The sequence below is a fragment of the Oncorhynchus mykiss genome, chromosome 6, assembly GCF_057628025.1.
Source record: "Oncorhynchus mykiss isolate SJ-2025 chromosome 6, ASM5762802v1, whole genome shotgun sequence".
Classification (NCBI taxonomy): domain Eukaryota; kingdom Metazoa; phylum Chordata; class Actinopteri; order Salmoniformes; family Salmonidae; genus Oncorhynchus; species Oncorhynchus mykiss.
Window position 1 is genome coordinate 56,249,764 of NC_143027.1, and position 25,531 is coordinate 56,275,294.

At 41.5% G+C, this 25,531-nt stretch overlaps 1 protein-coding gene across 16 annotated transcripts; it reads left to right on the plus strand.

Moving 5' to 3' along the window:
- Positions 1–500: 500 nt before the first annotated feature.
- On the plus strand, positions 501–25,531 carry nr1h3 (nuclear receptor subfamily 1, group H, member 3). Of its 16 annotated transcripts, none has more exons than XM_090236812.1 (11): positions 501–658; positions 9,629–9,852; positions 13,349–13,432; positions 14,020–14,259; positions 14,561–14,827; positions 15,155–15,357; positions 15,780–15,959; positions 16,253–16,352; positions 19,263–19,391; positions 20,606–20,700; positions 22,917–25,531. In XM_090236812.1, exons 3-11 carry the CDS (start codon positions 13,390–13,392, stop codon positions 23,061–23,063), a joined length of 1,404 nt encoding a protein of 467 aa, XP_090092938.1. In that variant the 5' UTR covers positions 501–658; positions 9,629–9,852; positions 13,349–13,389; the 3' UTR covers positions 23,064–25,531.

Here is a 25,531-nt window from a genome sequence, read left to right on the forward strand (position 1 = left end):
AGATATTCCTTCCCCTCTTCCAAATAGCTCCATCCTCAGTATATAGGGAAGCCCCAATACTTGTATTCATTTAACCTTTGTTTAACTAGGCAAGTCAGTTGAGAACTAATTCTTATTTACAATGACGACCTACACCGGCCAAACCACGAAAATGCTGGGCCAATTGTAAGCCGCAATATGGGACTCCCATTCACCACTGTTTGTGATACAGCCTGGAATCGAACCAGGGTGTCTGTGGTGATGCCTCAAGCACTGAGATGCAGTGCCTTAGACCACTGGAACCGCTTCAGAAGTTCCAGCTAGGCAGGCTAACGTTATTTGGCTAATTGATTTGCTAGCTATCACACAGTAAGCATATATTAATAATTATATACATGTCATCACAATTTACTGTAGCTACCGGTGGCTGAAAACACAATCCTCGCGGGATGAACGAGTGTGTCATGGCGAGCCATTTAAAAAAAAAAAAAAAACTTCATTTTTTTTCTTAACAACAAATCAATACAGGAAGTACATGTGGGTTTAAAAGCACGAATCATTCCTTCCTCACCTAGCAAGTGTGTACTCGTCAGACGGCATCAGCAGTGTCCAATTAATTTGAAGAGTTTGTCTTTTAAGTGTTTGGACTGAAGCCATTGTTTCCTTTTGATTTAACCAGGCAAGTAAGTTAAGAACAAATTCTTATTTACAATGACTGCCTACCGGCTTAACAGTGGGTTAACTGTCTTGTTCAGGGGCAGAACGACATTAAACTATAATATTTTTCTATGGCATTCGGTAACCAAAGCAATGCTCCTTTTCGCCGCCTGGAGGATGAGCATGGTTCCAGACCACCATGACCTCTGTGATCTAACATGGAAATACATTCTTTGACCGTGTTTTCTTTCTGCTCTGCTTTTCGTATTTATATTTTGATGTGTATTGTCTGTAATTTGTCACCCAGGGCTCATCTGTAGAAGAGACATTGGTCTCAGTATGACTCCCTGATAAAATAAAGGTTAAACAAATTAAATAAAACCATGGCAGGAATGATATCGTTTGCTAAAGTCCCCACATATTCCAGAAATACTGCCGCTCATAACAACTGGGAGCTTGGAACTCGGAAATAACCGACTTCAGTGCGTCCAAAACAACTTTGAACTCGGAAAAAAACTAACTTGGATTTGAACAGTCCAAAATTTGAACAAATCTTCCAATTTGGAATTCCAACTCCAGAATTCGGGCCTCTTTCTATATCTCCACATGAAGATCACCGAGGTCATAATTTGACCTCGTAGTTTTCCGAGTTCACAGTTGTTTTGAATGCAGCATACATTGCGACCCCTCTTCAAAAAGGAGCGAGTTTATTGATTGTCGTTGTGACGTCGTGTGCTATCGATCAAAAGGTTTTGGACAAGGCCGGGCTGGTGCAGTTAAATAAGTGACATTCGTAATAATGTATTTTAGTTGTGTCTAGCTATGTGTCAACTCTGACAAATCTTTGCGTCGGGTGAAATGTATTTAGGCCTAGCTCTACCTATTTCCTGCTCAAGTCACATGATTGAATACACCAACCGTGCATCAGGACTTCGTGGGCTCTGTCTGGCTAGTCGCTACGAAACGGGGTAACTATCGGTTACAAACTCAGGCAAGCCACCAATTCTGACCTTTTTGTGTTGCTTAGGATAGTTTGTCTTGAGATGCCAGTTTAGACATGATACAGTTGTCTTTTTCGGCCTACTGGAATAGCTAGCTGACGAACTTGGTAGCTAGAATCCACCACCAGCCAGAGTTAGCCCTTGAGCCTTAGTTAACGTTAGCGTGCTAAGCCTGTCTGTATTAGTTTACCGAACGAGCTAACATTAGCTAGTAAGCTCTTTTCTAATTAACCAGCTATAGAAAAACAACGCACGACGAGCCACAGACGTCTAACAGCTAAAATGTGAAGTGTTTGTCAAGTTTAAATGAGTTGTGCTTAGCTTGCTGCGTGAACAACTTGCTAGCTACTAGTAGTTACCTAGCTAACGCTACCTATTTAGCCAGCTAACGTCAACATAACTGATGTCATCAGAAAACAATCTAGTTTGCTGGCGGTTAGTTAACTATCGTTAGCTATCTAACTACCCCAATGGTCATGACTTGATTGCGAAATCGTACGTTGGGATCTTGCCATATTGCAACATAACTTCAATAGCAGGACAGTGTTGTCACATAAGTTAGCGAGGTACAATTTCATAGGTACATTTTAGCCATTAATAAGCAGACGCTCTTATCCAGAGCGATTTACAAGAGCAATTAAGGCACATCGGCGGATTGTTCACCAAGCCGGTTCGGGGATTCGAACAAGGTTCTTTATCGCTGGGCTACCCTGCCGCTAAATTTGACATCAAAGATGATGGTGACTAATGGAGCCCGTGCTCAACTTTTCAGACAGAATTCTTACAAATGAGATTAGTTGTTATTGAACATGGGTTTTTCAATGTGTTTGATTGCATAGCTAGCAGATTGTAACGGGTTAACAATGTTATGTTCCATTAGCCTTTATTTAACTTAGTTAAGCACATTATTAATTTCATGGAACAGTGCCTTGTTAAATGCCTTGTTCAGGGGCAGAACAACAGATTTTTACATTGTCAACTCGGGGATTCGATCTGGCAACCTTTTGGTTACTAGTCCAACGCTCTAAACACTAGGCTACCTGCTGCCTCACACTCTGTGTGGAGGAAAAAAAGGCGGAGCACACCAACAAAACCTCAACCCAACTGTAAAGGATTGTAGAGGGAGCATCATGGTTTGGGGCTGCCTCAGGGCCTGGACAGCTTGCTGTCATTGACCGAAAAATGAATTCCCAAGTTTATCAAGACATTTTACAGGATAATGTTAGGATAATGCTATCTGAAGCTCAACAGAAGTTGGGTGATGCAACACAGAAGTAAATCAACAACATAATGGCTTCAACAGAAGGAAATACACCTGTACTGTACTGTACTGTTTGGTTTAACACAGTTAAACCAAGTTTTTAATCAACCGTAACTTGGTGACACTATCTTCATTTTCGATTTGGCCAAACACGCATCTTGTAAAATGTCTGTCTAGTTGCAGGTGGTTCATTTGAATTTAGAAAATGCTCTGTTATTAAAATGTTTTGCTCCATGAAGTAATCCAACAATGTGTAGGCTGCCATCTTTTCCATTTTAAAATCTAATCTAAAATTTTATTGGTCACATACACATATTTAGCAGATGTTATTGCGGGTGTAGTGACATGCTTGTGTTCCTAGCTCCAACAGTGCAGTAATATCTAACAATTAACAACAATACACACCTCAAATTAAATAAGGGAATTCAGAAATATATAAATATTAGGACGAGCAATGTCAGAGTGGCATTGACTAAAATACAGTAGAGTTGATGACAGTTTACATATATGAAATGAGTAAAACAGTATGTAAACATTTATTAAAGTGACCAGTGGTTCTATGTATATAGGGCAGCAGCCTCTAAGGTGCCGGGTTGAGTAACGGGGTGGTAGCTGGCTCGTGATGGCTATTTAACAGTGATGGCGCTGAGATAGAAGCAGTTTTTTTTGTCTCTCGATCCCGGCTTTGATGCACCTCTACTGACCACCTGGATGATAGCGGGGTGAACAAGCTGTGGCTCGCGTGGTTGATCTTTTTGGCCTTCCTGTGACATTGGGTACTGTAGGTGTCCTGGAGGGCGGGCAGTGTGCCCCTGGTGATGCGTTGGGCAGACCGCATCACCCTCTGGAGAGCCCTGCGGTTGCGGACTGTGCAATTGCCGTACCAGGCGGTGATACAGCCCGGCAGGATGCTCTCAATTGTGCATCTATAAAGTTTGAGGGTCTTAGGGGCCAAGACCCTAACCGTTGCTGACGTGTATAAAAATCGAGCACACAACCATGCAATCTCCATACACAAAAATTGGCAGTAGAATGGCTTTACGGAAGAGCTCAGTGACGTTTAATGTGGCACAGTCATAGAAAGCCACCTTTCCAACAAGTCAGTTCGTCAAATTTCTGCACTGCTAGAGCTGCCCCGGTCAACTAGAAGTGATGTTATTGTGAAGTGGAAAGGCCTAGGAGCAACAACAGCTCAGCCGCAAAATGTTATTATGTTATAATAAAGTCTATGATTTGATAGAGCAGTCTGACTGAGCGACGGTAGGCAGCAGCAGGCTCGTAAGCATTTTTTTCAAACAGCACCTTCGTGGGTTTTGCCAGCAGCTCTTCGCAAGCACAGCGCTGTTTATGACTTCAAGCCTATCAACTCCCGAGATTAGGCTGGTGTAACCAATGTGAAATGGCTAGCTAGTTAGCGTTTCAAACGTCACTCGTTCTGAGACTTGGAGAAGTTATTCCCCTTGCTCTGCAAGGGCCGCGGATTTTGTGGAGCGATGGGTAACGCTGCTTCGAGGGTGGCTGTTGTCGACGTGTTCCTGGTTCGAGCCCAGGTAGGAGCGAGGAGAGGGACGGAAGCTATACTGTTACACTGGCATACTAAAGTGCCTATAAGAACATTGAATAGTCAAAGGTATATGAAATACAAATGGTATAGAGAGAAATTGTCCTATAAATACTATATTAACTACAACCTAAAACCTCTTACCTTGAGATATTGAAGTCTCATGTTAAGAGGAACCACCAGCTTTCATATGTTCTCATGCTCTGAGCAAGGAACTGAAACGTTAGCTTTCTTACATGGTGCATATTGCACATTTACTTCTCCAACACTTTGTTTTTGCATTATTTAAACCAAATTGAACACGTTTCATTATTTGAGGCTAAATTTATTTTATTGATTTATTATATCAAGTTAAAATAAGTGTTCATTCAGTATTGTTGTAACTGTCATTATTATAAAAAAATTGTCCGGTTAATCGGTATCAGCTTTTTTTTGGTCCTCCAATAATTGGTATCTGCGTTGAAAATCATAATCGGTCGACCTCTAGTGTCTACCCCTTCTATAAGATTATAGCGGTCCGTGAACAAACGTTAGAGATGCATGCCGCCACCTACTGTAGTGTAGTCAATCACAGCTTAGAGACTAAATGAATAAAGAAACATTAAGAGAAACTAAACCCTCTTACCTAATCCTGTACTACTAAGAAAATAAGAGCCCAGCTAACTGCTAACAAACCCTCCCCCATCCCCCAAATCCCTTCCATCCCTGTCCAACCTCAATAACCATACACGTCAATCTTTCCCTCCCTTCCACATACCGGTATATAGAACAATACATAAACGCATGCTTCACATGGCAGGTAGCGTAGTGGTTAGAGCGTTGGGCCAGTAAACGAAAGGTTGCTGGCTCGAATCCCAGAGCTGGCAAGGTAAAAATCTGTTGTTCTGCCCCTGAACAAGGCAGTTAACCAACTGTTCCTAGGCCTTCATTGAAAATAAGAATTTGTTCTTAACTGACTTGCCTTGTTAAATAAAGGTAAAAATAAAACATACACTCCAGTGGGTCCACCCCAAAGTGCATTATGCCATTATGACACTCGCCTGTCTCGCTCAATGACAGAGTATTTGAATTAGACAAGATGGTGACGTACACATCGTTGGATTACTTCATGAAGGAAAACATGGATTTATTTTAATAACTGAATTTAGAAAATGCTCCAATGAACCACTTGCAACTGGACACTGACTTTTTTAGAAGATTACAGTGCATTCGGAAAGTATTCAGACCCCTTCACCTTTTCCATGTTTTGTTAACTAACAGCCTAAAATGTATTTTTCTTCCCCCTCATCAATCTACACACACTACCTCATAATGACAAAGCAAAAACGTGTCACATTTACAAAAGTATTCAGACCTTTTACTCAGTACTTCATTGAAACACCTTTGGCAGCGATTGCAGCCTCGAGGCTTCTTGGGTATGACGCTACAAGCTTGGCACACCTTTTTTGGGGGAGTTTCTCTCATTCTTCTCTGCTGATCTTTAAGCTCTATCAGGTCTCACCAGAGATGTTCAAGTCCGGGCTCTGCCTGAGCCACTCGAGGACATTCAGAAACCTGTCCCGAAGCACTCTTGTGTTGTCTTGGCTGTGTGTTTAGGCTCATTGTCCTGTTGGAAGATGAACCTTCACCCCAGTCTGAGGACCTGAGCATCCTGGAGCAGATTTTCATCAAGGATCCTGACTAGTCTCCCAGTCCCTGTTGCTGAAAAACATCCCCACAGCTTGATGGTGCCAAGTTTCCTCCAGACGTGATGTTTGGCAATCAGGGTATAGAGTCAATCTTGGTTTCAGCAGACCATAAAATCTTGTTTCTCATGGTCTGAGAGCACTTTGTGCCTTTTGGCAAACCAAGTCGGCTGTCGTGCCTTTCACTGAGTAGCTTCCATCTGGCCACTCTACCATAAAGTCTTGATTTGGTGGAGTGCTGCAGAGATGGTTCTCCCATCTCCACAAAAAAACTCTGGAGCTCTGTCAGCATGACCATCGGTTTCTTGGCCACCTCCCTGACCAAGGCCCTTCTCCCCCGATTGCTCAGTTTGGCTGGGCGGTCAGCTCCAGGAAGAGCCTTGGTGGTTCCTAACTTCTTCCATTTAATGGAGGCCACTGTTTTCTTTGTGACCTTCAATGCTGCAGAAATGGTTTGGTACACTTCCCCAGATCTGTGCCATGACACAATCCTGTCTCGAAGCTCTACAGACGATTCCTTCGACCTCACAGCTTGGTTTTTGCTCTGACATGCACTGTCAACTGCGGGACCTTTTATATAGACCGGTGTGCCTTTCCAAATCATGTCCAGTCAATTGAATTTACCACCGTTGGACTCCAATGAAGTTGTAGAAACATCTGAAGGATGATCAATGGAAACAGCACGGACCTGAGCTCAGTTTACAGTCTCGTGGAAATAGGTCTGAATACTTAAAACAGAAATACCTTATTTACATAATACTTTTGTAAAAATGTCATTTGTTTTTGCTTTGTCATTATGGGGTATTGTGTGTAGATTGCACATTATTTATTTAACCCATTTTAGAATAAGGCTGTAACGTAACAAAATGTTGGAAAAAGGGAAGTGTTCTGAATATTTTCACAATGCACTGTACATGTTTGGCCAACTTGAGAATGAGGATAGTATCGTTATGGTTGGTCAAAAGTTCTCTGTGCTACTCCAAACAGTACCTATACGGTAACTGCTAATTGAGCATCACATTATCCCTTTACTAGCTAGCAAAGCTAGTGATTGTGTCCGTGTCCAATTCTACCTGTGTGTGTGGGAAATTTAATTTGATGTTACTTTTCTTTCCTCAGTGGGTCAACAGAGGCTAAACTCATAGGAATAGAATGACTAGTTCTCTACCTTAAATTCCCTAAAATGTGCTTTTTGGATAGTCAGTCTGCTAACGTTACTGTATCTTCCTTTCACACACTGTTTTCGGTGCTGAGTATGGAGTACTTTTGCTTAACCAGTAGAGTTACATCTGCTGATGTGACGTTCAGGAGAAAAATAAAAGTTACACCCAATTTGCTTACTGGCACTAGATGTTCTACTGTGATGGAGCTCGGTCTTCTGCTGCCTTTTACTGTGAGATTGTACGTGCTCACATGCATGCTCCCCATCAAAGGAGGTACTGAAACTTGGGCATTAGCAACATTTTGTATTTTTATTAATGCTTTGAATGGTATCATCACCATTGTTCAGTAACAATCCCATGTTTACAAGTGAGGGGATCGTTCCATATAGTTCTCATGACAGGCTTAGCATAAAGTACAGAATAAAATGGGTTAAAGGGCATATTCTTAACTTCCTACCTCAATGTCCACTCCCTCAAGCCATGGGAATAAATTCATAAATTATTATGACCAAAAGGATATCTTTCAGGTTTTTGAATTAGGCCTCTTCAGGAATCAATGGGTGTCTATCATGAATTAAAAAAAAAAAAATGGATGTAGTTAATGCAGATTTTCCCTTAAGATTTTAAAATGTATTGTGAATGCCCCCTATGATATAGATTCTACCTGTCTTTGAGAACAGTAGCACTCATTCCCTGGACAAAGGTACCTGACAAGCTCAACAGAGCATTGGACTTGAGTGAGGTGACTTTAGGTCAGTGGTCCACAGCCCAAAGAACCTCATTCACCCAGTCAACTCGAGCTTTCAAACCAGCTGCAGCTTTCCTGTCCTCCAAAGTGGAAATTGTTAGCCTAGGACACAATATATTTGAATAGGCAAAAAGTCTTTAATGTAACAATCCTTCCTTAGTTTTTCATCTCAATGGCAGCCCAGCCTCTTTTGTCGTAACTCTTTAGAAATGGGCTGGGAGAAATATAGGCCTAATCACTCTCACATTCATAGATAGTGCTATGGATACAACTGACAGTCCATGATATCAAAAAGCTAGTTTTAAACTTATTTTGAAACTTGTTTAAAAACAATGGATTAAAACAACTATAGCCAATTTGGGGTTGTCAGTAGTGATGGGGGGGTGTAGATAGTTAAAATTACAATATTATTTCAATAATGTTTGTCCCAATAATCAATTTGTAAAAAGCAGTGGTGTGAAAATACTACTTCATTAGTTCTTTGGAGTTATCTGTACTTTACTGTGTAATTATTTGGGAAAAAAATTCTCCCCTATTTTGTGATATCCAATTGGTAGTCTTGTCCCATCGCTGCAACTCCCGTACGGACTCCGTAGAGGTGAAGGTCAAGAGCCGTGCATCCTCTGAAACACGACCTGCCAAGCTGCACTGCTTCTTGACACAATGTCCGCTAAACCCGTGAGCCAGCCGCACCAATATGTCGGAGGAAACATTGTACAGCTGGCGACGAAGTCAGTGTGCATGTGCCCGGCCAACCACAAGGAGTTGCTGGAGCGCGATGGGACAAGGACATCCCAGCCTGCCAAACCTTCCCCTAACCCGGACGACGACGCTGGGCCAATTGTGCGCCGCCTTGTGGGTCTCCTGGTCGCGGCCGGCTGCGATACAGACCCGGGTTCGATCCCAGGCTGTGGCGAGAGCCCTGGATTGTGTAGACATGTTTGAGGTGTTGGCAGCTGCGAAGGCTATTCTCGTTGAGCGTGGCGACATACTGTTAACGTTTTATCCACTCCCTGTCCTTCGCTGTTGTAATCTGGGAAGATGCAATGTTCCCAAACGGGAGGTTTAAACTAGTTCCTGGCTGCGTCTCACAAAAGCACAGTTTCAAATTCGCCAATTAAGATTAGAATTTTGATTACAACGTGCTTTGTTTTAACGGAATAGCCTGAAATGTGTTTTTCAGCTCAGATTTACTCGCGGCATAGGCCTGCAACCCGGCATAGCCTATAGGCCTAGTGTTTTTTTATTTTGTAAATATATTTTTTTATATTAATTTGGGTTCACAATGAGGACAGACCTGAGGTCCCCGTACCAAACGGTTCCATACAAATAGTCTACTGTTACACCCTAACTTGTGATTTTTTCTCTTAACTAGCCTACTTTAGGCCCCTTTTTTGTTGTTTTTGTGAGAAGTGGCTGGTTAGACACACTCCAAGAGGAAAAGATTTGAGCAGCACAAGGCCCTATGGGGATTTCAGAGCCATGCAAATGACCGATAGTTACCTCTCCTGTGTTCCCGTTTTCACCCTGCCTCCCCTCACTCCCTCTTTCTGTTTCTCTCTGACTCCCACAGAGTGTTGACAAGCAGAAGGGTTCGTTTCTCTGAAGATATTATTGTCGTAAAACTTCCACGTGACCGAGGACAGAGGGATTTAGTATTTTTTGTTGTTGAGTGGAACACACAGGCCTGTCCTTTTTTAAAGCTGTTCATCTGTCAATGCCAGGGTAGCAGCCACATTGAATGAGGTTTCAGTCTCACATGGGCAAGATGGACCGATCATAACAATTACGTCAAAGGTATGTTGAACACCAGACGCCCAATCCAACGCTCTGGTAAATCTCCTAAACACACTGACACACAATACACTTGTGCCGCTCAAACGAGTAACAGGTCTATGCTACGTCTGTTTTTTAAAAATATTTTATTATGCCTACATTTGCCAAAATGTTTAATTGAATCAATGTCAATGCTCATATCTGAAGATGGGGCAGACGGCAATCCGCTAAAAGTGTTAAAAATTATAGTCATTTAGCAGACGCTCTTATCCATAGGGATTTACAGGAGCAATTACAGTTAAGTGCCTTGCTCAAGGGCACATCAACACATCAGAGCCTAATCGGCTCGGTGATTCAAACCATTAAACTTTCGGTTACTTGCCCAACGCTCTTAATCTAGGCCACCTGCCGTCCTGCTTTTTTCTTAGTTGATCATGTTTGAACAATGCTGACGAAGGAAAAATACTGGCGTTTTTGTTGCAGGTACAGCCAACTAGTGCAAATTTAATTTTGCGACATTGTATAATTTTGACAATCATTAGTTTTGGGGCTATACAGTTTGTTTACACTTACTTTACTCTAATGTTTGTAAATAACGTCAGCTTTGGGTTCTGATGGGGACAGTTGAACTAAACTCATGAGGCATTTATATGTTAAAGAATCAGTTGGTATCAATTGTTCTACAAATAGAGTACAATTTGCATCCCTTTGATATTTTAATGCCTGTTAGATTAAACGAAGCGCCCTTTAATATAGACCACATGGAACATTCAATATTTTATTTATTTATGAATAAAGACAGCATTTTTGTAACGTTTTTCAGACTTCTAGGAAGATTTCAACCCACTTAACCTCAATGTCTCCTAAATTTTCAACTTCACTAAAGCCCTAGTTATGGGCAGTTCCACAGTAATGGAATTGCGCTGAGACCCTTAAAATGGATACCAATCAAAATAACATTTGAATCTCAAACTCTATGCACAAGGACTACTTTTTAAGAATTGACCCAGAACATTTTATAAAAACACATTTACTCGAACTGTGCAGATGCAAAGTTTGGTAGCAGAATTTCAGTAACAAAAGTCATCACGTTTTCCTAAAAATGTTAAATAACTGCTCCAAATTAAGATTCAAAGATGTCTGGAGAAAGAATGGGGTGACAACTGACATGTTGAACATCTCAGTTGGTTATTGAACTACAGTAAGTGAAGTGGATTTACACCCGGTAACAGAATTATGCTAATGGTATTTCATCATGGGTCCCTGATCTGTACGACACAGAATTGCATAATTATAGATATGAATGTCATTCTCTTCATGGTGATGTATCCTTAATAGCTACACAAAGGTAAAAATATGCAATATCCTCCTTTGCATATTTGGGTATTATTCTACACTCTTGTCTATTTATTTTAATGAGCTCTGGCACCATACAAGACCAAATTTGTTGGATTTGGACCGGACCAAATCCAAACCAATTATAGACATCTGTTGCGCAAGTTTGGACATCAAAGTACAGCACAATTTAGCTCAGTAATTACAATATAGTACACTACATAATAGTGTACTCAACAAGGGTCGTGTTAGCGCAGAATTCAGCATTTTTCACACAGAAAATGTAGCCGCTTAAGAATGATCTTGCTGCGTTTTGTTAACGCAGCTCTAAAATGCTACATATTGTAAGCATGAATTCTGTACTTCAGTCGCACTTCTCCACTCGGATGAGAATTCACAAATGGGAGTTTTTATCAGCAGACAACGCTCTGACTGATGTGTAGCTACTTTTCTAGGTGTAACCTACTTTTCTCCGGTAATCTACAAGATGAACTTTAAACAAAAAACATTACAAAATGTAGCTAGCTACATTCTTTCTATGATGAACATTAGAAATATGATGGCCGTGAATAGTTTTTACAAAAAATACCTAGTTCTTTTTTCATTGTAAGCTCATTTATTTGTGGCTGCTATAAATAGCGTTGCACTTCTGTTATCTGATGAAAATTAAGCTATTTTATGCAGAATGTGTTGCACTAATGTATTTTCTGTGAAGGAACACTATAGTTGCACGCCCTTGATCACTCTCTATACTTTCAATATATAACCCAGGTTAAATGGTTTAAAACACAGATTTTTTTTAAGGTTGTTTTGCAAATGCAGATTTCTGAACTCTAATGCAACCCCTGCTCAACTCTAGTGTGCTCTACTGTGTACTAAACTCTACTCCATTCTATTGTACTGTTCTGAACTATACTCTATAGTACAGTAAAGTACTGTACTTTTCTTTACTGTACTATACTCCTATTGTACTGTTCAAACTTTTGAAACCTGGACGTCTATGATCGGTTCAGATTTGGACCGGACCAAATCTAAACCAATCATGGACGTCTAGATTTGGGCCAAATTAAAGGCCAATTAAGGACCAAACAACGTTTGTGGATGTTGAAATTAATGCCAGATGATGGACCGACAATTTCAACTACAGTTGAACAAATAAATGACAAGCTAAAATGTCTTGTCAACTAATTCAACTCCTTTTGACATGAGTAAAACATTGCTTAAGTTGCATGTGCAATAATAGTGTTTTTGATGGACTGATCTCTGTACCCCACACATACAATTATCTGTTAGTCCTTCAGTCGAGCAGTGAATTTAAAACAGACTCAACCACAAAGACCAGGAAGGTTTTCTAATGCCTTGCGAAGAAGGGCACCTATTTGGTTGATGGCAAAAAAATGTAAAAAGCAGACATTGAATATCCTTTTGAGCATGGTTAAGTTATTAATTCCACTTTGGATGGTATATCAATACACCCTGTCACTACAAAGATACTACTTAACTCCGTTGCCAGAGAGGAAGTAAACTGCTCAGGGATTTCACCATGAGGCCAATTGTGACTTTAAAAGCTTTGACAGGAGAAAATCGAGTAAAAATTATAATGCACAAAAATAGCCAAATAAATAGTTTAAAATACCAGAGATTCTTACGTGGCCCATTTTATATTAGGCTGGTGGTATTATTGGGCTATATCAGCCAACCCGGGTAGACTTGAAAGCGGAGTTGGGGCAAAATAAAGGAGAGTGGACACTTTCTTGACTTAAGCTACATTTTGCATAAGTTGTGGCGGCAGGTTCCCTAGCGGTTAGAGTTGGGCCAGTAACCGAAAGGTTGTTGGTTCGAATCCCCGAGCCTTCAAGGTGAACCTGTATGTGCCCTTGATAAGAGCATCTACTGAATGTGAACCGGATGATTTTCAAGCAGTGTAAAATCTATTTCCAGTCGGTGTTGGAGTCTATTTAAACTATAGCCTATCATATTTAGGAAGTTAAAGACGAGTGCTGTGCTTCTGCATCCTGTATAGCCTAGTCTACAGGCTATTTAATTGAGACCACACGTAGAGGCGCACTTGATCTGGCACACTTTCTACTTTTTCACTTTATGGCATTTTCCTTTACATAAAGTGGTCTTTTGTGTCTATTGGCTCTTTTATATTAGTTATATGATATTTTATTACCCCCAGGTGCAGATTTGATTTCGTAATGACAAGCTGCTGTGCAGAAGATGTCCACACTGTCTGCGACTGATATCACAGATGTTGGTCATGGTAAGAGAGCCCCATGTTTTAGTCATGATCTGACTGAGTTCTTGAACTGTTGATGTGAATTTACATTATCTCCCATTCATCAGCTGGGTTCTCAGTCTTTTTATTCACTCACCCTTATTCTGCCCATCTTACAAGGGTAAAACATTTATTGGAGTTTTGAAGATTATTTACACCAGCGATTCTGAACTGAACGTTTTGAATGGGTCGTGGGTAAAATACAATAATACTCCAGTCTGAACTTAAACCAGGTATGTGGAATGTTAATGTACTTACATTTTCACACTTGTTTTTCTGATGTATGAACTCACTAAGTCGTTTTCAATGTAGCGCTATTAGTGCTATTTTTTTGGTAGATCTGTGGTCTCAAACCAGTGAGGTCATCAAGAATATGGGCATCATTTTATTATTGACATTGAAAGAGGTGGAAAGGGATGAGCTCTTGTCATGTAATTGCTACATTTGCTATCAATATAGCATAAAATAGTTTTCCAGATTGTATTCTGGTGACTTCTGATTTTGATCTTGCAACCTTTCGGTTCCTAGTCCAACGCTCTAACCACTAGGCTATCTGCCGCCCCGTATCACAGGTGAGGTGTTTGACGGGGACCCAGAGCTGCAGCTGGACTGCCTCTGCAGTGGTGACGACCGCAGCAGTGCAGAAATGAAGCATGAGGGCAACCTCCTCCCCCTGGAACCACCTGACCATGCAGGGTTTTCCAGCTCCCCCCAGAAAAGGCCTTCCTCACTAGCTGAGGAGAGCAGCCCATTGCCCATGGAGCCCAGTGACATCAAGGCCGACCCCGCCGGCAGCATGCCTGCCAACACAGGTGCGCATGTTTTTGTATTTTGGTTTGATTTAACCTTTTGTTTATTTATAAATTCCCATTTGAGTTCAAGAGACCTATTTTGTGAGGGAGACCTGACACCTTTGTGTTCAGTAATGTCATCAAACCAGTCGGACTGGTCCAAGCATCAGGCTAATCTGTCTCATCTTATATATTTAGAATACATACCTATATTTTCCCAGATAGTTCCATATAGTATATTGAGAGTACATGTATGCATTTACTGTTTTCTCTATTTGCATATCATCTATTGATAGTACATTTATTTTATGTATTTCCACAGAGGGCCAGCCGGTGAAGAGGAAGAAGGGTCCAGCCCCCAAGATGCTGGGAAACGAGGTGTGCAGCGTGTGCGGGGACAAGGCCTCAGGCTTCCACTACAATGTGCTGAGCTGCGAGGGCTGCAAGGGCTTCTTCCGCCGCAGCGTCATCAAGAGTGCCCAGTATTCGTGTAAGAACAACGGCCGCTGCGAGATGGACATGTACATGCGCCGCAAGTGCCAGCAGTGTCGGCTGCGCAAGTGCCGTGAAGCGGGCATGCTGGAGCAATGTGAGTTGTGGTTGCCACGGTTCCCTTTTTTAATATTTTATATATATATATATATATATATATATATATATATATATATATATATATATATATATATATATATATATATACACACACACACACACCCCTTTAGCTTCAGAAATACCTGTGCTTTTTTTGGGACCTTTTCCTTAGATCTGTCGGGAAATGTAGGGGTTTTTCAAAAAAACAGAAGATGCTTTCTATAAAAAGCTGAAGTACATCATTGAAATTTACCTCCCAAACTATGGTAGTACTTATTTTTCCTACTTTTCATTACTGTGTTGATTGTGTTCCTGGCACCCACAGGCGTTCTCTCAGAGGAGCAGATCCGAGTGAAAAAGATGAAGAAGAACGAGGAAGAGACTGCACGCACGTCTGCCGTGGTGACCCCCACCCCGGTGCCAGAGGTGGTCCCGCTGGCGCCTGAGCAGTTGGAGATGATCGAGAAGCTGGTGGCCATGCAGAAGCAGTGCAACAAGCGCTCGTTCATCGACCGGCCCAAAGTCACGGTGATTGTCTCTGAGTGTCCCAATCCTTTGACGCCACAGGGCAAACTACCAACATATGGCATGCTTAGATATCTTAAACAGTTTTGATTGATTGACAGTTACACTAATGTAAGAATTGGTATGAAAACGTCATCTTGATGTGTAGGTGGAATACAACATTTCTGCATTCCACAATATTTACACACCACCTCCGCACGTTCAAAGACATGTTAGCCAAGAATACTGCAAAAAATATTCTTACTGTTGAATTTTGGACAAATGAACTGTCATCCAGACAATTGTTGGTAGTTCAGCAGCTCTGAGCACATGGTGAAATTTCTGCATTATATTAGGTGTTTTTATTTTTTTTTTATGTAAAAAAATATTGAATTGAATAATTTGTTCGTTAATCTATTGATGTCTTTGTCTCATCTAATTTCCAGCCGTGGCCCCAGAGTCAGGACCCTCAGAACAGGGAGGTGCGGCAGCAGCGCTTTGCCCACTTCACTGAGCTGGCCATCATGTCGGTCCAGGAGATAGTGGACTTTGCCAAGCAGTTACCTGGCTTCCTAGAGCTCACCAGAGAGGACCAGATTGCCCTGCTGAAGACCTCAACCATTGAGGTGAGTTTTTCTAGTGTATTGCTCTTTCCCCTCATCTTCTCACAGGTTTGTTAAAGTGGTAAATACAGTAATACCAAATGCCGGCTTGATATTGTCTTTCGCCTATTAAAAAAACCCCACAAAAAAAAAACACTTGTAGTCAAGACCACTGGGAGGGGGGAATCATGTCTGGCTCAATAGCATTATGTTGGTTTTCAGGATCACATGTCTCAATATGTCAAGTAGATTATCTACTTTGCAGGATGTTTCACACTTGATCCCCAGTCACTGAGATGTGCCTTGTTTTTTGGCAGATCATGCTGCTGGAGACATCGCGGAGATACAACCCTGCCATTGAGAGCATCACGTTCCTGAAGGACTTCAGTTATAACAAGGAGGATTTTGCCAAAGCAGGTACAGCATCATATTTTGTTGGTCTGAGATGTTCATGGTCCACATTCAAGCTGCAATCAGTCAAAAACAAGCTGCTCGCCTTCAACTCCCTCTTGTTCTGTACCCCATACTCCAGGGGCTCCCACCCTTTTTCCCCCAGGGTCTCCTTTTTAACATAAATTACTTTTATTTTTTTGAAGGTAATTTCCTGCAATTCCATGTTGTTTAACAAGATTCATGACATATTTTAGGTAGGCTATTTGATGAGCATAATAATGGATAAGGAAAATTAAGTCTATACCCATCTTCCCAAAAATGTTATTCCGCTTACATGTTTTTATTATAATTTATGAACCCTCAATCTTTAAAAAAAAAAAAAGTGAATAGATCAATTGAAAGCAACAGTCACACACAAGATTACTTCTCAAGTAAAGTCTAATTTCTTTGACTTTACTTTAGGTCGTAGCTCAGCTTCTGATTGTCATGGAGACAAACCAAATATATCCCCATGTGCATCAGTCGTGTCTTTATCTGACATTTTACCACTTAATAATTATTTTTTTTAATATACAGTACCAGTCAAAAGTTTGGACACCTACTCATTCAAGGTTTTATCATCAGGTCATCACTCTCCTTAGCAAATAGTAAATAGCCTTAGTAAATAGCCCTTACACAGCCTGGAGGTGTGTTGTGTCATTGTCCTCTTGAAAAACAAATGATAGTCCCACTAAGAGCAAACCAGATGGGATGGCGTATTGCTACAGAATGCTGTGGTAGCCATGCTGGTTAAGTGTGCTTTGAAATCTAAGTAAATCACAGGTAGTGTCACCAGCAAAGGATCATCACACCACCTCCATGCTTCACGGTGGGAACCACACATGCGGATATCACCCGTTCACCTACTCTGCTTCTCACAAAGACATGGCGGTCAAATTTGGACTCCAGGCCAAAGGACAGATTTCCACTGGTCTAATGTCCATTGATCGTGTTTCTTGGCCCAAGCAAGTCCCAAGCAACTCTCTTCTTATTATTGGTGTCCTTTAGTAGTCCTTTCAGAAATTCGACCATGAAGGCCTAATTCACGCAGTCTCCTCTGAACAGTTGATGTTGATGTGCCTGTTACTTGAACTCAGTGAAGCAGTTGTGGTCCTCATGGGAGCCAGTTTCATAGCGTGTGATGGTTTTTGACTGCACTTGAAGAAACTTTCAAAGTTCTTAATTTTCTGGATTGACTGATGTCTTAAAGTAAAGATGGACTGTTTTTCTTTGCTTATTTGAGCTGTTCTTGCCATAATATGGACTTGGTATTTTACCAAACAGAGATCTTCTGTATACCATCCCTAACTTGTCACAACACAACTGATTGGCTCAAATGCGTTAAATTGAGGAATTTTTCCTTCTTAACTTCTTAACTTTCACACTTGTTAATTGAAATGCATTCCACCTCATGAAGCTGGTTGAGAGAATGCGTAGTGTGCAAAGCTGTCAAGGCAAAGGGTGGCAACTTTGAAGAATCTCAAATGTAAAATATATTTAGCTTTAACACTTTGGTTAGTACATGATTTCATAGTTTTGATGTCTTCACTATTATTCTACAATGTAGAAAAGAGTAAAACATGAAACACCCTTGAATAAGTGGGTGTGTCCAAACTTTTGTCTGGTACTGTGTGTATGTATATACACTACCGTTAAGTTTGGTCACGTAGAAAAGTCCTAGTTTTTGAAAAAAGCTTTTTTTCCCCATTTAAAATAATGTAAAATTGATCAGAAATACAGTATAGACATTGTTAATTTTGTAAATGACTATTGTAGCTGGAAACAGCTGATTTTTATTTAAATTTATGGAATATCTACATTTATCAGCAACCATCACTCCTGTGTTCCAATAGCACGTTAGCTAATCCAAGTTTATAATTTTAAGACTACTTGATCATGAGAGAACCCTTTTGCAATTATGTTAGCACAGCTGAAAACTGTTGTCCTGATTTTAAAGAAGCAATAAAACTGGCCTTTAGACTAGTTGAGCATCAGCATTTGTGGGTTCGATTACAGCTCAAAATGGCCAAAAACAAAGACCTTCTCAAATTCATAGTCTATTCTTGTTCTGGGAAATGAAGGCTATTCCATACGAGAAATTGCCAAGAAACTGAAGATCTCGTACAATGCGGTGTACTACTCCCTTCACAGAACTGCGCAAACTGTCTCTAACCAGAATAGAAAGAAGTGGGCGGCCCCGGTGCACAACTGAGCAAGAGGACAAGTACATTAGTGTCTAGTTTGATAAACAGACTCCTCACAAGTCTCAACTGGCAGCTTCATTAAATGGTACCTGCAAACACCAGTCTCAACGTCAACAGCGAGGAGGCTACTCCGGGATGCTGGCCTTCTAGGCAGAGTTCCTCTGTCCAGTGTCTGTTCTTTTGCCCATCTTAATCTTTTTTATTTATTGGCCCGTGATATATGGCTTTTTCTTTGCAACTCTAATGATCAATTAGCTAATCCAAGTTTAACATTTTAAAAGGCTAACACAACGTGCCATTGGCACACAGGAGTGATGGTTGCTGATAATGGGCCTCTGTACGCCTATGTAGATATTACATAAATCAGCTGTTTCCAGCTACAATAGTCATTTACAACATTAACAATGACTAGACTGTATTTCCGCTCAATTTGATGTTTTTGTAATGGACCAAAAAAATTATATTTTTTCTTAAACAAGGGCATTTCTAAGTGACCCCAAACTTTTGAACGTGTGTGTGTGTGTGTGTGTGTGTATATATTACACACCTCCCTCAAATCAAGGAAGATCCCGCACCCCCCCCCCAAGGAAACTTTGGCGCCACCCCTGCCATACTCTGTAGAGACATTGACCTGTTACCCTTAACCCATATTTGTTTCCCTCTGTCTGTATTTCCCTCTCATCCCCCTCAGGGCTGCAGTTGGAGTTTATCAACCCCATCTTTGAGTTCTCCAAGGGCATGAACGACCTGCACCTGGACGAGGCGGAGTATGCTTTGCTCATCGCCATTAACATCTTCTCTGCAGGTCAGAGGTCAAGTGGTATGCTAGTGTGGAACAGAGCCCATATGCAAGGTCCCTTTATTACAAAGGTCTGGACATTGTCGTAATCATTAGGGACTCACGTATGTGGATATTCTGGGCCGATACCAATATAAAATATTTTCTTTGCAATATCGATATAAGTTATCGGCCGATACCAATATTGTCACTGACATATTGTGCATCCCTAGTAATCATATGCGGAAGCGTCCCGAAAACAAACAAATTCATTGGAACAGCGCTGTTTTTAAAGATTCTACAGGGTTTCAGGTGAAAATATGACCAGGGGTCAGGAAATTAAGTAATAAGGTGGCTGTAGATATTTTGAAAAACTTTTCAATAAATAGAATGACAGTTAATGATGCAGTGCCTTCAGAAAGTATTCATACCCCATGACCTATTTAAAATTGACTGAATATGTTATCTACATATAATATCCACATAATGACTAAGTGAAAACAAGTTTTTAGAAAATGTAGCAAATGTATTGAAAAATTAAAAACATCTAATTTACATAACTATTCACAAAACATGTTAGAATCACCTTCGGCAGCGATTTACAGCTGTGAGTGTCTGGTTAAGTCTCTACGAGCTTTGCACACCTGGATTGTACAATATTTGCACATTATTACAATAATTCTTCAAGCTCTGTCAAGTTTGTTCGATCATTGCTAGACAGCCATTTTCAAGTTTTGCCATAGAATTGTAGGCCTATTTAAGTCAAAACTGTAACTAGGCCACTCAGAAATATTCAGTCATCTTGGTAAGCAACTCCAGTGTATATGTGGCATTGTGTGTTAGGTTATTGTCCTGCTGAAAGGTGTATTTGTCTGCCAGTATCTGTTGGAAAGCAGGCTGAACCAGGTTTTCCTGTAGGATTTTGCCTGTGCTTAGCTCTGTTCTGTTTCTTTTTATCCTAAAAAGGTGTGAACACCTTCTGAAGGCACTGCATGCGTTTGCTGAGGAGTTCACTACGTATGTCTATTTTCCACTTTGAGTGAATGGTAGCGGCACGGAAAGTTCACCATCAAAGTTATTTTCACTCGCCTCGCTGGTCTCTTTGCCTAAAAGCGGAAGAATTCGGGATATCAAAATATTAATGTCTTGACCTGGGTACTACAAAGACCTTCCCCATATGTAGGAAGTAATATTCAACAGATATCTATGCATTGTATTGGGTATAAAACATTCAGCTGTATATGTATGTTTCCCAGACCGGCCCAATGTGCAGGACCATGAACTGGTGGAGCGACTGCAGCAGCCGTATGTGGACGCACTTCGTTCTTACATCATGATAAAGAGACCAAACGTGAGTGCCCTAGTTATATACACTGCTCAAAGAAAAAGGGAACACTTAAACAACACAATGTAACTCCAAGTCAATCACACTTCTGTGAAATCAAACTGTCCACTTAGGAAGCAACACTGATTGACAATACATTTCACATGCTGTTGTGCAAATGGAATAGACAACGGGTGGAAATTCTAGGCAATTAGCAAGACACCCCCAATAAAGGAGTGGTTCTGCAGGTGGGGACCACAGACCACTTCTCAGTTCCTATGCTACCTGGCTGATGTTTTGGTCACTTTTGAATGCTGGCGGTGCTTTCACTCTAGTGGTAGCATGAGATGGAGTCTACAACCCACACAAGTGGCTCAGGTAGTGCAGCTCATCCAGGATGGCACATCAATGCGAGCTGTGGCAAGAAGGTTTGCTGTGTCTGTCAGCGTAGTGTCCAGAGCATGGAGGCGCTACCAGGAGACAGGCCAGTACATCAGGAGACGTGGAGGAGGCCGTAGGAGGGCAACAACCCAGCAGCAGGACCGCTACCTCTGCCTTTGTGCAAGGAGGAGCACTGCCAGAGCCCTGCAAAATGACCTCCAGAAGGCCACAAATGTGCATGTGTCTGCTCAAACGGTCAGAAACAGACTCCATGAGTGTGGTATATGAGGGCCTGACGTCCACAGGTGGGGGTTGTGCTTACAGCCCAACACCGTGCAGGACGTTTGGCATTTGCCAGAGAACACCAAGATTGGCAAATTCGCCACTGGCGCCCTGTGCTCTTCACAGATGAAAGCAGGTTCACACTGAGCACATGTGACAGACGTGACAGAGTCTGGAGATGCCGTGGAGAACGTTCTGCTGCCTGCAACATCCTCCAGCATGACCGGTTTGGCGGTGGGTCAGTCATGGTGTGGGGTGGCATTTCTTTGGGGGGCCGCACAGCCCTCCATGTGCTCGCCAGAGGTAGCCTGACTGCCATTAGGTACCGAGATGAGATCCTCAGACCCCTTGTGAGACCATATGCTGGTGCGGTTGGCCCTGGGTTCCTCCCAATGCAAGACCTCATGTGGCTGGAGTGTGTTAGCAGTTCCTGCAAGAGGAAGGCATTGATGCTATGGACTTGCCAGCCCGTTCCCCAGACCAGAATCCAATTGAGCACATCTGGGACATCATGTCTCGCTCATCCACCAACGCCACGTTGCACCACAGCCTGTCAGGAGTTGGCGGATGCTTTAGTCCAGGTCTGGGAGGAGATCCCTCAGGAGAGACCATCCACCATCTAATCAGGAGCATGCCCAGGCGTTGTTGGGAAGTCCTACAGGCACGTGGAGGCCACACACACTACTGAGCCTCATTTTGACTTGTTTTAAGGACATTACGTCAAAGTTGGATCAGCCTGTAGTGTGGTTTTCCACTTTAATTTTGAGTGTGACTCCAAATCCAGACCTCCATGTGTTGATAAATTAGATTTCCATTGATAATTTGTGTGATTTTGTTGTCAGCACATTCAACTATGTAAAGACAAGTATTTAATAAGAATATTTCATTCATTCAGATCTAGGATGTTATTTTAGTGTTCCCTTTATTTTTTTGAGCAGTGTAAATGATTTACCTTGTACAAGCCGCCATGTGTAGGTTTTGAGGATTCAGTTGTCACATGCACCCTTGAGTCCGCATTGAGTTGAATTCCGTTTTCAATTCCAGTCGGTACAGGAAATGTATTGAAATGTAGGTCATGAGTGGGAAAATCCAAATAGAAAGTGAAATGAAAATGTTAGGTTAAAAAATACAACATTTATTGATCCCCACAACTGAATTATGAACAGGGTTAAAATAATCTTTCTTGGGCCTCCCGGGTGGCGCAGTGCATTGCAGTGCTAGTTGTGCCACCAGAGACGCTGGGTTCGAGCCCAGGCTCCGTCGCAGCTGGCCACGACCGGGAGTTCCATGGGGCGACGCACAATTAGCATCGTCCGGGTTCAGGAGGGTTTGGCAGTGCACGCTGACCAGGTCGCTAGGGGCACGGTGTTTCCTCCGACCCGCTGGCTTACGGGTTGGATGCGCACTGTGTTAAGAAGCAGTGCGGCTTGGTTGGGTTGTGTTTGGGAGGACACATGACTCTCGACCTTCGTCTCTCCCGAGCCCGTACGGGAGTTGTAGTAATGAGACGAGAGGAACTACTAAAAACAATTGGATATTACGAAATTGGGTTAAAAAACACTTATTTCTCTTCTGTCTAGGATCACCTGATGTTTCCACGCATGCTCATGAAGCTGGTCAGCCTCCGCACCCTCAGCAGCGTCCACTCTGAGCAGGTCTTCGCCCTGCGCCTCCAGGACAAGAAGCTCCCGCCGCTGCTGTCTGAAATCTGGGACGTCCACGAGTGACTCCGCTGACGCCCTCACGGAACTCTGCTGCGCTTCGCAAACGTGTGTACTTGGATGGACATTGGAGTGTCGAAAAAAAGACTTGAGAATGAAGCGATGCCTCCAAGGCTACCCAAACACGACGAATCAAACCTACAGATTGGTTGCCAGATTGGAGGAACTTTTTTTAAATTCTATTTTTTTTTATGTCTTCTGTGTGGTTTGGCAGGATATTGATGGCCCTCTCTCCTGCAGACTGGGACACTAATCTCATGGGGGAGGTTGGGGCACAGAAATAGAATGAATATAATTGGTATTTCTATGGGTTGAGGATTGTGCACACCTGATTTCTGTCCCTCACCCATTCCGTTGTATTAAAGGTGAGACGGCTTGTGGTGAGATTGTGCTGAGACTTGGCTCAGACTTGCTAGCCAGTGTTAACCATTTAAATCTATTTATCTGTTGATATTCAGTCTCGTGATAGACATATCTTTAATGACAATTGCCAAGAAGCTCCACTCTCAGATCCACATCATCGATGATAACCCCATAGTGAAAATAAATGGAAAAATACATGTTATAGCCCAGTGTTGCAATGGGATAGGATAGAGGTATTTTAACTGCTGCCCAATGTTAAGAAATGTCTTATTGGTGTCCACTGTCCAGATGTATATTAGAATGGTAGGTCGCCTGCTTGATACTGTTGCGATTTTAGCAGTTTAATATTCAGCCATCTGATTTGTTCTCCTCTCGGGGAAGGAACAGGAAAGCAATTCTGATTGAATTGTTTAAGGTAAAGTGATTGGAAGTAATGGTATCGTCTACCACTTTCAAGCGCAGGGCCCCCACCAACCGTTTGTAAATGCACTCAAACATTGATTTACATGTACAAAGTATATATTACTATGACAAAATATATATATTTAGTAGGCCCACAAGTGAAGACATCCATACAAAACGACTGTACAATCAACACTCTCTAACGCACAAGCTAGCAGTGATTTATTTTTAAGCGTGACTGGGTATGTCACGGACAAGCTGAGACCTTATACACTGGAACAACTTCAATGCTAAGCTTAGGCTATAGGTGGGGGCACAAAAAAACTGAACTCATCATGCAGTGGCTCGTGGGTCTGCTTACCCACAATCTGCCCCGCCTACCTTGCGAGCAAAACATTTTAGTGCTCCTCCCTCATGACAGTGAAGAACACATTTTAGTTTTAAAGTTAATTTCCTGCAATTCTACACTTTTTGCCATAGGGCGGAGGCAAATGTTTGCAGTTTTTAATATGGTAACTGATTATCAACCGGTCGGTCATTCGACCATGCTTACTACAAGTTTGGTAAATTAGCTGGCCGCTAGACTATCTAAGCTGACCTGGGCTAATTGACTGCTGATGCACAACCCAATTTTTTTTAAATTGCACTTTGTCTTTTATTGTAACTCGCAACAGTAAGTTGAGACCCCATCCCTGGTCTAGTCATATGTACTGTCCTCCCCTCCACCAAATCAGCATGATTCAAGACATCTGAGTGGAAACTTTGTCTAAAATGTGCTTTGCATCCCACAATAGTTGGAATATCAAAATAAGTAAAATTGTGCTCCTTGTGTGGGCAGTACTTTCTTCAACGGTAACATTTGTGGGTTACACTTTATAACTTCAATGAATAAACCATTGTAAATGTTTTAAACGCTTATATACATCTATGAATGTCTAATAATGAAATACTTAATAGTTTTAAACTATTTATAAATGGTTATTCGTGAATGTTATTAGTCTTACCCATTTGATTACTAATAAGGCCATTATAACGTTTCACTCGACTAAGCTCTGTTATTCATATTTTTTTCCCTTCATGTTTCTATCACAGTCCTTTTGTATGATGACGACTTCTCTAATGTGACACTTTTATTAAACAAACGTTCAGAAGGAATTAGAGAAGGAAAGCTTTCTTTTTTGTTGCGATTTCTGAGTGACAGTTTTGTCCATTCCTTACAACTCAAATCAGTGAAATAGAGAGAGGAGAGTTGAGGACTCTGAGACAAAATGGGGCGATTTATCAAAAGTTGCACAATATGTCAAAGTAGCACAGAGATAAAGGAGGTAAGATACATTGGGGCATAAGGTTTTCACACACTTCTACACTATTCAAAGGGTTTGCTCTTCCCTGGGCATGTGTGTGGAGCCATCTATTTTCAATTCCTCTTGAGACCCAAATGTCAAAACCATACAATCACAGTTTTTCTTCTTTTTCCCTTCAATATGTGACTCATACCAGTGAATGATTTGTCTGCATTGAAATTACATTATTTCAGTATTTTCAATATTAATAGAAAACTAAAAATGAACACAAGGTATGCGATTTAATGGTATGGAGTCTTAGGTCTAAATTATGTTTTCAGTTGTTTGGAATACACAATGTTCCTTGATATTATTGTTAATACTGTTGGTAACTGAAAGTTGATTGTAATAATAGAATTTACGACA

Excerpts from the sequence above, each read along its gene's own strand:
- nr1h3 (XM_090236812.1), top strand. The coding sequence starts at position 13,390 with ATGTCCACACTGTCTGCGACTGATATCACAGATGTTGGTCATG. Across the intron at positions 14,828-15,154 it reads AGCGGGCATGCTGGAGCAAT|GCGTTCTCTCAGAGGAGCAG; the intron begins GTGAGTTGTGGT and ends TGGCACCCACAG. Across the intron at positions 16,353-19,262 it reads GGAGGATTTTGCCAAAGCAG|GGCTGCAGTTGGAGTTTATC; the intron begins GTACAGCATCAT and ends CATCCCCCTCAG.